This window comes from Macrobrachium rosenbergii, chromosome 8 (assembly GCF_040412425.1).
Source record: "Macrobrachium rosenbergii isolate ZJJX-2024 chromosome 8, ASM4041242v1, whole genome shotgun sequence".
In the NCBI taxonomy this organism is placed as follows: domain Eukaryota; kingdom Metazoa; phylum Arthropoda; class Malacostraca; order Decapoda; family Palaemonidae; genus Macrobrachium; species Macrobrachium rosenbergii.
This window is the reverse complement of record NC_089748.1, coordinates 55,338,755-55,350,944: the sequence shown is the minus strand read 5'-3', so window position 1 is coordinate 55,350,944 and position 12,190 is coordinate 55,338,755. Positions and strand designations below refer to the sequence as shown.

The following is a 12,190-nucleotide window of genomic DNA, read 5'->3' as shown; positions in this document are numbered from 1 at the left end:
AAGTGAGAGTTAGTGATTGCGTGCTGTTACTGTCTCACATCTGTTATTCACCACTAAATCATGCTTTGGAAGTGCAGGTGAAAGGTTTAAATGCAAGTGAGAGTTAGTGATTGCTTGCTGTTAATGTCTCACATCTGTTAGTCACCACTAACAAAACAACTAAGAATTTAGTGCTTGGTATGACTTTCTGAGACTGTTAAAAGAGCCATTGTGTAGTGGTTCATATCTGTTAAAATGGATATGGAATTGGAGATATCTTTCTGCATTTTCTGTATTTTTGGTATTTTTTAACTCATCATATCCCTTTGAGATTAATGCCGTGTTGATTTATGTTTTCAGAATTTTCTTAGTGAGCATGCGAGACCTTATTCTGATAGCATATATGATGAAATGATGGCTGATAAAGCTGCCAGGAAGCAAGCTAATGAGGAAGCAAAACTGAAGAATCGTCGTCAGAGAGAGAAGCAAGAAGAGCAGCAACGAACTGTGAATCAGGAGGAAGTTGCAAGGTATCTTGCTCAGTATTTTCTCAGAAGTTAACCCTTAGAATCTTGCTCACTGTTATGAGAATTATTCTCTTTATATATATTTACCCAGTAATTACTTAGCTAAGAGTTTCTAGCTCAACGGCAGCTTCAATTTTGAAAACCGCGGTAGTGATAGTCTTTTGTTCACATAGGTGACTAACCCCACCCACTTTCGGGGTAAGTGAGAGAGGAACAACTCAGCCAAGAGCTTCACTTTTGTTTCTGCCGGCTTAACAGCAACACAGTGTTAAGAAAGCAGCTCGATTTTGGTTTCTGGCTTGAGATTCTTACCTTTTGGTGATATATTTTCAGCTGTGGTAGCCTTCGGCTTTCGTATTTGAATTAGCTGACAGTGTTTTTTCCTGATTTTTTACTATTATTCTTCTAGGAGATTTACTTATTTTGACTTGGTTAACTAGTACCTATGTCAGACTCTAGCACATCAAGTATTAGGTATTGCAGCAGAGGCTGCAATAATCGCTTGAGTGAAGCATGTTATGAGTCACACATTTTATGTATGACATGTAGAGGACAAATCTGTTCAGTTGAATTGACGTGAGGAATGCTGTGAATGGGGTGAGAAAAAATGGAAAACTTTAGCTTCTCACCTGTCTAAGTTAGAAAGGGATCGTAAAAGGAAAGTGGCTTCTAGAGCTGAAGTTAAGTTAGCAACTCAAGACATGACTCAGGACTGTAGTGATGTTAATATTCCTATTATATCTTCTGCTAAAGTAATCTTTCCTATTTCCAGCCCTGCTCCTGTAACACCGATCTCTGTTCCTGGTTCCCACGCTCCCGACCCGGATCACTACGCCAGTCACGAATCAAAATTTGATAAGAGGTTTGATATTCTTGCTAGCATAGTGGCACAGTTGGGTAAATCAGTGCGTGTCCTCTTAGACAAATTCATTGAAAAGCCTGCAAGTGAAGTGTTATTAGAGGAGGTGGCTGCCTGTCCCACCGACTGTCCCAGGCAAAGGTCACTGCCATACTCCCCCAGCCCCGGGAGGAGCCATACTGGAGGCCCAAGGGAGGTCAGTGGGATCTGCCCATAGGTAGTCGCCCCCCCATCAGTTGCACCTGCGACGTCCCAGGCGCCAACAAAAGACAGCCGTTGGAAAGGCATGTCTGGTGTTCATCATCTGTTGTCCAGTGTGGGAGATTCTAGCCCTACTCAAAGACACCAGTGGAGATTCTCGGAGGGAAAGTTGGAGAATGAAAGGGGTAGATCAGTGGGTGATCAGAGTTTTAAGGGAAGGGTATTCCATCTCCTTCAAAGAGAAGCCTCCCTTGTCCAGCACTCACATCAAATTGATGGTTACTCCTCAGGATCAAAGAGGTATTTAGCCCTCTCGGAAGAAGTGTCATCACTCCACAAGAAGAAAGTGATAGAAGTGGTGGTAAATATAGAGTTTGAGGGATTTTACAACAGGTTTTTTGTAGTACCCATAGCCACGGGAGGTTGGAGGCCAGTACTCAGTGTGAGTGCACTGAACTTCTATGTAACGAAAACAAAGTTTCACCTGGAAACAGTTCAATCCATCCTATCATCCATTCGTCGAAGGGAATGGATGATCTCTATGATATGAGAGATGCTTACTTCCACATTCCCATTCAGCAGGACACAAGGAAGTATCTAAGATTCCTTTATTGGGAGTCAAGTGTTCCAGCTTTGAGTGTTGTGTTTCGTCGGCCTTTCAACAGCACCACAGGTCTTCACGTGAGTACTAACCCCATTAGCCAACTGGCTTCATCTGCTGGGAGTAATTATTTCCCTACATCCGGACAATTGGTTGATTCGTTCACCCATGAAAGAGAGGTGCTTGGAGGACCTTCAAAGGACTTTGCTATTGACACAGAATCTAGGTTTACTGTTGAACCTTCAAAAATCCCAACTTATTCCTTCTTAACAGGTTCTTTATTTGGGAATGAAGATCGATTCTCAGAATTTTCAGGCTTCTCCATCCCCCAAAAGAATAGAGGACTGTCTGAAGAAAGTCAACCTCTTCCTTTCCCCACACACGTGCTCAGCCACTCAGTGGATGAGTCTCCTGGGCACTCTAGCGTCGAGCGAACAGTATGTGAAATTGGGAAGGCTGCATATGAGGCCTCTACAATTCTTTCTAAGAATCAGTTGGGATCAAAAGAGAAATCAAGACTTTTCCATATTCCTGGAAACACAAAGATAAAGGAGGACCTGCGTTGGTGGAACCCTGCAAGTAGACTATCAGAGGAAAAGTCTTTATCTGTAGTGAACCCCAGCCTAGAGTTCTTTTCTGATGCTTCGGCTCTAGGTTGGGGAGCTCTCTTTTTGGGGGGAAAGGAAGTTTCTGGAGCATGGTCTCAACAGGAGAGAAGTCTTCACATCAACTTAAAGGAATTAAAAGCGATCCATTTGGGATTGCAACACTTTGTGAAGGAAGTCCACAACAAAGTAGTAGCAGTACATGCGGACAACACCACAGCATTAGCATATATAAGACGCCAAGGGGGAACTCAATCATTCTCCCTTTGCGATACAGCCAGAAGTCTCTTGCTGTGGGCAGATCAGAATTGGACCCAGCTGTTATCATGGTTCATTCAAGGAAAGTGCAACACCTTAGCAGACGAGCTCAGTTGTCGCAAGCAAATACTCCCTACAGAGTGGACTGTGAATGATTGGGTATGTTCCGACCTGTGGAAGTTGTGGGGAGAACTGGTGGTGGATTTGTTTGCGACATCCAGGAACCACCGCCTTCCCCTGTTCTGCTCACCTTTTCCGGATCCTCGAGCCTGGGTGACTGATGCAATGATGCAGAATTGGTCCGGCCTGGACGTTTATACCTTCCCTTCATTCGGGATGGTAAGGGAGGTCCTGAAGAAACTCCAGTCTCACCAGAGTACCAAGATGACGTTGGTAGCTCTCTTTTGGCCGAAGAAAGAATGGTTCCTGGAGCTACTCGAGCTACTAGTAGACTTCCCACGACTTCTTCCAGCAATCCCAAGTCTACTCAGACAACCCCACTACAGGGAGTTTTATCAGGACACACCCACTCTGGCTTTCGACTGTCCGGAGACTCTTGTGAGCGAAGGGCTTTTCAAGAGCTGCGGCGGAAGCTATCTCTAATTCTACTAACAAAGTCTACCAGGCAAAGTGCACAATCTTTAGACATTGGTGTAAGAAGAATAACATCTCTTCTTCTAAAACCACTACAGTATAGCTCAGTGGCAGACTTTTTTCTATACTTGAGATCCACCAGGGGCATTTCCTCTTCAACAATAAAAGGATATAGAGCTATGCTTAGTTCCATCTTCAGTCACAGAGGGTTAGACATTTCTTCCAACCAGGATCTCTCAGATCTTATTAGGTCTTTCGACACGACCAAGGCTAATAAGGAGGAGGCGTGTCCTTGGTCTTTAGACATTGTCCTCAAGTGGCTTTTGGATTCAGTTTTTGAACCCATGCGTTCATCCTCACTGAGGAATCTTACTAAAAAGACTGTTTTTCCAGTTGCTCTAGCCACTGCAAGGAGAGTTAGTGAGCTCCACGCAATAGACAGAAAAATTGGTTTTTCCCAGGGAGATGCTGTCTGTTCCTTTACTCTGGGCTACTTAGCAAAGAATGAGAATCCATCACAACCACGGCCTTGTTCCTTTAATATAAAATGCTAAATGGACATCCTAGGTTCAGAGGAAGAGGAGAGAAGCCTGCGTCCAGTAAGAGCGCTTAGATATTACATCAAGAGGACAGAGAAGATTAGAGGCCCATCAAGGAATCTTTGGTGTTTGGTCAAGAACCCTTCCAGACCCCTGTCAAAGAATTCTCTATCTTTTTTTGTACGAGACCTGATTCTGGAAGCACACACTCAAATCGGAGACGATATCCTACCTGTGCTGAAGGTTAGAGCCCATGACGTGAGAGCAGTTGCTACATCAGTGGCTTTTAAGCATAATCTTTCCCTTGCTTCAATCCTACAGACTATAGTCGGGAAATGTAAGTCAGTTTTTGTTATGCATTATTTGCGAGACGTGGAGACAACTAATGAAAACTGCATTATACTAGGACCATTATCCATGGCTGGCCTAGTGTTTGGGAAGGGAACGTAGGAAGCAACACTTGCGCTCTTCTGTCTCTTCGCCTTGGCACAAGGGTGTTGAATTCATGGGGAGCCTGGAGGATGCAAGGTATCTAGAGTGCCCACCAGTTTTTTCTGTGTAGAGTAGTGGTTTTTTTTATATATATGTGTTTTTTAATTTGTGGTGTAGGCAACTGTATTCTCCAGTTTTGTGTTTTTTATTGTACTGCACCCTGGGCAGGTACATATATTTGTTGGCTTTGTTAATGATCAGATGTCCCTTTCGTTGCAAAGTTTACATCACTTTAGTAGAGGCATTCCTGCTATATCGCTATGCCGCTACTCAATTGAGAGGAGCACCAACCAGAGGCAGTATCTACCTGCACAGCTCTCTCACCAAGTAAGGAACAACAAGCATTGTTTCGTTGCTAAGCTTATTTATTCTGTTCTCATTTCATTAACACTGCAGTATTAATGTTTTGCGTACAAGAAGTCCATGAATACCCCCTCATGTCGATGTGGATTCCGCTAAGTAATTACTGGGTAAGTTACTTATATAAAATTTACATTTTGATGATAAAATAAGTTTTATATGTACTTACCCAGTAATTACGGATAGAGCCCACCCTCCTCCCCTCGCGTGTGCTTTAGAGCATAAACAAAAGCAAAGCTCTTGGGTGAACTGTTCCTCTCTCTCTTACTCCAAAATTGGATGGGGTTAGTCGCCTACATGAACAAAAGACTATCACTACTGCAGTTTTCAAAATTGAAGCTGCCATCTCGTTAGAAACTTAGCTAAGTAATTACTGGGTAAGTATATATAAAACTTTATTTTATCATAAAAATGTCATTTTAAGTACAGTGATGATGTTTTTATGATGCAAAAGTTCAAGCATGAAGCTAGGTGCATGCCAGGATAATTATGCAGATCTAAACCAAATTGATCAAATCACTGGAGGGGTTCCATGTACAGTAGTTGTTTCAGTTTAGGATGAGCTCTGCCCAGTGAAGTAGCTCCCTGTCCTGCAACTATTAGTAATTAATTTCTGTGTGGCATATAGTTTTTATATGGCCTATATTGTTGGGATTATCCTTTTGCTTTTTGTTAGTTTCCTTTCATTTTCCTCAGTTTGACTAAAACTTAAAAGTCTAGGTTTTTGCTATGTGGTAGATCACTAAAAAATCTTGTGATTTGAGATACAGTCTGCTGTTACATTTCATAGCAGATATTTATTTCTCAAGATGGTGTGCATATTAAGTCATGAACTGATGTACTGTACTGTTTTTTTATTCTCAAAGGGTTAAAGAGGAATTAAAAGAAGAAGAACGTCAAAGGAGGGAACGAACTCGAATGATACTGAAAGACATATGTCAAGAGAAACCTTCAAGTGCTGAAACATGTGACTCCCCAAGTCATAGACGGTAGGTTGTTGCTTATACATGTGTTTGATGGCCCTCCACCTTGTAAGAAATATTACATTACAGAGGACAGCAGCTTGGTTTTAATCTCAAACAGTTGTGCATTTCATAAGGAAAAGAGCATTCATGAAAGTATTCACTATGATTTAATATAGGGTATATTTGAAAATAGATTTTTGCTGTAAGAAAATGATAAAATCAGGTCTTGTACCCATATAATTACAAGTACAGTACATGTACTTACAGTCCATGAATAACCAGTTGATTTATTCTGAGGCTGTCAAACATCATCTCCTCTGCTTTATGAACTGTGTGAGACTGTAGTGATCTTTGGTTATTATCATTATTATTGTGTCCATGGAACAAAAATCCTTTATTTAAAAAAAAAAATGGAAAATAGTGAATAGAAATATTGTAAGGTATGGATGAAAATTACAAATAAATGGAAATATTTCAACAAAGATTTAAGTGTAAATGTAAATAAACAACAATTGACCTGTTGCATTTGCTGGGGGCTTGGAGGATGGTAGGTGAAGGCAGTGTCCCTGTGCTTTTATGACCATAGACATCAAGGCCCTGGAAGTCTTGAACTTCAGCTGCTGGCCTAACAAATTTTAGTCAGGCCCTTTTCTTCTCAGTAAAGATTTCATTTTTCTTATTTTTTATCAACACAAACTATGATTTGAACTATTGAAAACACTGCTCATGAAACTTGATGGGGGATGGAGGTAACAAAACCAAAGGAAAACTACTTTCACACAGGATCTAACCTTTACTTGTTTTGACTCTCTTTGGAAACGAGAACTGGTAAAGGTTCTTCATACTAGAAAGTGAACACCAAATATCATCACTAAAACTTAAAAACTGCTGGTTAAATAGACTTCCAACAACTAAAATGACTTTTAGACTAAAACAAAACATGGTTGAAGCAGCTACCAAAAGTCAGTTTGAGAGTAATCTTGCAGTACAGTCTGTAGATTTATCAAAAGTTAAAGTAATAAAACAGTGCCCAGAATTTATAAGAAGAGAAAATGGTGAAGATAGGGAGAAGGGAAAGTTCCATGTTGTAAAAGTAGGGCAGGCTATGGAGGAGGTAGAACATTTGTCATTTGTAATGGATGTGCAAGGCCGGTACTTCTGTATGGGATCTGAAAAAAATTAGAATGATTTTGAAGAGTTGTGAATGTAGAATGCTAAGATTACAAGTGAGGAAGATTGGTTGAGATTTATTCAGAGGCTGGAAAATAGACTTGTTTAAAAAACTGAGAGAGTTTTAGCTTGATGTAAAAGTTTTAAGAGCATTTAGTCAGAAAAGTACTGTAATACATATGAAAGGTCTAGGACAAAGAACAGTTGGAAGGTCTGCAAATTAAAGAATAAAGGGCACAAGGAAGACCATGACTAGAATGAGAAGACAGTTGAGAGAACTAATTATACATCTATTCCCGTAAAAGGAAACTCTGATGTAGAAGCATTAACTTTATTGATAATTATGATTAATACCATGCTCTGATGTAGGTAGAATATAGCAAGGTGTGTGTGGGAGAAGTTTGATTGACTGCCAACCTGTCAAATGTTGGACTTGGTCATATAAAAATTTTTTGATGAGTGCCCATTTAGCCAGAGTCCAGAATTCATGAATTCTAATTGTACTAATTGTGAGTGCCCTGCATAGACAGAATGTTATACTGTACTATCTTTAATAGCTTCTTTGGCCAGAAGGCTACACAGTAGTGTTCTTGGAAACTTGAGGATGAGGAATGTAGAGGTGAAAAACAAACATTGGCAATTGGGACTAGTAGATATGATTAGATAAGATAGTAAGGATGTACTCATGTAGAGCTATGACTTGGAACAGGAAGAGCTTAATTTTGTAAAATTGAAACATCCCCAGAAATCATCAGGAAGGATAGGAATATGTGCCTTAGTGATGAATTCATGGTTAAAGGAGTTTTGTGCTGATTGTCCATTTCCAGTTGTTTATGATGCAATTTTAAGAAAAGCATTCTCTAGTTGCGCATAGGATAACTTGTACTTTTGTATGACACAAAGGAAAAGATAATCTTATAGTGATATTCTCTCCTCTCCATGTTATTGAAGTTGGAATGCAAGTGAAGAGATTTTGTAAGATATAGTTTTTGGGAATGAAAATGTGAAAGAGCTATTATTTAGCTCCTGATTCAATTCAGGCTATTTATGATTAATAAGTTTGTAATAACAGTGTTTAACAATAAAAATTTTTATACACACACTTGTAAATCAAAATTCTAGTGCCTTCCTCCCTTCCTGTCTCTCCACAGATGGAGAATATTGCAGAAGAATGAATAGCCATAGCATCACAGACCCAATAGAGTTGGCTGGGCATGTGCAGTAGGATTTTTCTTTAAATGTTTCAGATTGATTTGCCTGGATTTGCTCTGCAAGGTTTAAGGCTATTTATGATTAACTGGCTTGTAAAAGATGATGTCTTATAGTAAAAGTACTTTATTTCACTGTCTCTCAAAAATCTGTTTGATTAGAATTAAGTAGAACTTTAATACTTGGTTAGCATTTTACTTTGCCGTAACACTTACAGTTTATGGGTCATGGAAGAAGAGAGGCAACTGCATTTTGGGTAGTTGCTTTTTTCATGATTTTATAATTCTGTAAACTAAATTGATTTCAAATTCTGACAATCTTTCATGTGTTCTCTGTTTACAGGATGAAAAATCGCACAGTTTCTGAGTGCAGCTCTGATGGAGGCTCAGGAGAACCCTTTGGTAGCATGTGTTTGAAATTTCCCGTTGGAGGAAAGCAGGAACGTGTCGTGACCATAATTGACTGTATAGCTGAGAGACAAAATCAGGGTTGTAGTATTTTAGAGACTTACGAAAAATCAACAGGAGAGCATGGTGTTGTGTATCACTGGGAAGTGAAGCTCAAACGAGTAGGCCGTAAAGGAAATCTTACCAAAATTGGTCAAGAATCCCAGTTGGAGGATTTGACTTGTAAATTTAGTGTTTTAGAAAAAGAAATGACATCTATTTTGAAGCTCTCTCATGCTAATTTGATCCATTATTGGGGAATGAAAGTTAATGTACGACAAAATGAAGGTCTTAGTGTTAGTGTTTTACAGGAATATTTACATGGAATTTCTGTGAATTACTATGTTGAGAGTCATATACCAGTGGTTGGTAATATCCTAAAACATATTACAAAAGGGACCCTGGAAGCCCTGAATTATCTTCACATGAATAATGTTGTACATCGAGATCTCAGGGATTCAAGTATTTATCTTGATAACCAGTCCCATCTAGTCAGAGTTGCAGATTATGGTGCAGAGCGAAAAATTGTTGAAGCAGTAGTGGAATTTAATGAATCCTCGAAGGTCCCATCCAGTTATCCTATTTCCCCTGGAAGAGGGGGCAAGAAAGGGGATGTTTATAGATTAGGACTTGTCATCCTTTCCTTGTTCCTTGGTGATAGGGTCCATGAGGTAAGTTTTAGTACTTACTGGTTATTTTTTTGTAGACAGTAAATTGGAGTTTTTTTTTTTTAATAGGAAATGATTTTATATTGGTACAGTGAATAAACATCAGATTTTACTTTTGCTCTAAGACCTCAAAAGGCCGTCGAGCAGAGTGCTGAATTCAAGCTTTTAGGTGTAACATAGTGAAGTCTATGAGGTAGATAAGACTGCTACTGAAAGGGTTTGTTCATCTGTCATATGTGTTTACACCATTATATGTTCATCTCATGCAAAAGAAAGAAGTATAGCCAGTGCTCTTCATTTTTGTCACTGCATTTCATTCATATTGATATGTTGCTGGGAATACAGTTACTCCTATCAGATGATAATACTGTATATGATAAATAGTTAGTGTAAAGGGATTTTGACGAAGGAAAAATCTATTTCTGGAGAGGGGACCGTGTCACCCGATGAAAAAGTCCATTCAGCACTTATTTCTAGGTAATTCCGTTGCTAGATACCAGAGAAAGCTAAATGAAATGCTGGAGTTACTACCCCACAGGCGAGCTCCATCAGATGGAGTCGTGTATGGAAAAGGGTGAACTACAAAACCACGGAACCTTATCTATAGAGATCCCAAGGTCAAAAAAGTCCCACAGGGTGGTGCGTTACAAACCCATGCACCACCAGCGGACAGCACACACAAACACCGCTAACCGCATTCCATGAAAGCATCACCCCACCAGAATGATGTTTACTATGGGAGGACATGACACATGATGGAGGTGGGTCATCGGGTGACTACGGTCCCCTCTCCGAAATAGATTTTCCTTCGTCAAATCCCTTTTTCTGGTTGGATCGGGTCCGTGTCAACCGATGAAAAATAACAGAAGAAATAAACATTATTCTTGAACTAAGAGATAAAAAAATTCTAAGGGGGACAGAAGACCGAAGGTCCAAAAAAAGTATTTAATCACTAGTAACAATAACAATAATGTACAAAAGAAACTGATGTTAACTTAAAAAATTAACATGACAATGTAGAAAAATATACATAAACAAAATAACTATACAATATTGAAAACCTTGTAACTTAAATGTGTCATTTAGACAAATGCATGGATAACACAGCCAGGTGAGAAGTCAAGGCAAGCCTGACTGAAATGACAATGAGGGATAACTGAGGCAGTGGAGGAGGAAATGACTAGGAATCAGAAAGGAACCAGAGGAGGGACAACGTTCCTGCGCGACTGCTGAATTTAAGAGCTTCAAAGGATTTCAAATAGTGACGTTTGAAAACCAAGGGTGACTTCCAACGGGTGTACCTGGTAAGATCCGTGAAATTCATGTAATGAAAGTAATTAATGGAGGTGGCCACAGCTCTAATATCATGAACTTTTGGGACTGAGTCAGGGTTAGCCTGCTTGATAAAGTAAAGGATCTGTTGTCTAATAGCAGACATAGAGAGATTACCCCCTCCTTCCTGATAAAAGGCCCAGAAGAGAGTGATGTGAGAGGACCTGTCTAAATAAGCCCTCAAAGTATGAACTGGGCACAGGGACAGGTCCAGAGGCAGAGGGGAGAATTTTCCAAGGCGGCCACCTATGCTCGGATCTTCATTTTTGGCCAAGAAGGTAGGGTGAGGAATCAACAAAACCTCCCCTGATGGAAGGAAGTCAGCGTGGTTGGGTTCCCTAGAGTGCAGAACAGCTCTGAAATTCTAGCACCCACCAGGCTAACTAAGAACAACGTTTTCCTCAACAAGGAAAGGTAGGGGCAGGACTGATTATCGATATCTGAGGCTAACTAACCACGTCATTTAGAAACCAGGAAACCGTATGTGGACGGATTACTGGCCTCAGGCGATGCACATGCTTTAGGGATGGAAGAAAAAGTAAGGGTCTGTGAGGTCAATTTTGAAACCATACAAGAACACTTTTTAAATGGCTTGACTTGACTGTAATAACAGTACTAAGCGGCTAAACCCTTCTCAAACAGTGATCTAAAAAAGGAGATTGCTAAATTTATGGTCATTACTGTAGCCTCAGATTCTCTTAAAAAAAGAGTGCTAGTTTCTTAATTGCTGGTGCATTTGTGAAGAAGAGTGAGTCCCACCTATCTGATTCCAAGAACATGGTATTGACAGGATCAGCGTTAGCATCCCTTTGAGCACCAAACTTCACATAAAGTCCACAAAGCCAGGGCATTTTTGGATTTTTTGAGGAAGCTGACACAGTCTGAGTTTGTACTACTTGTGTTAGTTTCGGACTGGGGATTCGGATGTGGCGAAGTTTCAGTTCTAGTAGAAGAGGAAACCAGCTGCTCTTTGGCCAGTAGGGAGCCACTAGAGCTACTTGACCCTTGAACGTCCTCAGTTTGTGAAGGACTCTTAACAACAAGTTCACTGGAGGGAACAGATAGATCACCTTCCACCTGTTCAATCAATGACATTGCGTCCGTGAAAGAGCTTGAGGGTCAGGTTGGGAGCTACGTAATGAGGAGCTTGTTGTTGAAGCTTGGTTGCGAACAAATCTACCTCAGACCTGGAACTGGTTGGCAGATCAATTGAGCAGGCCCCTGTCACAGGGACCACTCCGACTCGAGGGGAGTTGTCCTGGAGAAGAATCTGCTCTGACGTTCGGACCCTGCAAGATGGGTGGCAGATAGGTGCCACTTGTTCTTGCAGGCCAGGAGAAAAGTGCAATCATTACCTGGTTGATCCTGCTCGATTTTGAACCTCC

General features: G+C 40.5%; 1 protein-coding gene across 2 annotated transcripts in view; it reads left to right on the top strand.

Moving 5' to 3' along the window:
• The first annotated feature begins 316 nt into the window (after window positions 1-316).
• The window catches only part of Gcn2 (eukaryotic translation initiation factor 2 alpha kinase Gcn2), an 87,466-nt gene continuing 75,592 nt past the window's right edge, over window positions 317-12,190 (top strand). The window contains exons 1-3 of one of the 2 annotated variants that reach the window (XM_067107834.1): window positions 317-509; window positions 5,882-6,004; window positions 8,702-9,476. In XM_067107834.1, the coding sequence (XP_066963935.1) occupies window positions 391-509; window positions 5,882-6,004; window positions 8,702-9,476 (1,017 nt within the window). In that variant the 5' untranslated portion in view covers window positions 317-390. Of the gene's footprint in view, window positions 510-5,881; window positions 6,005-7,855; window positions 7,943-8,701; window positions 9,477-12,190 lie in introns of those variants that run through there. The other variant, XM_067107835.1, reaches the window with a different exon arrangement.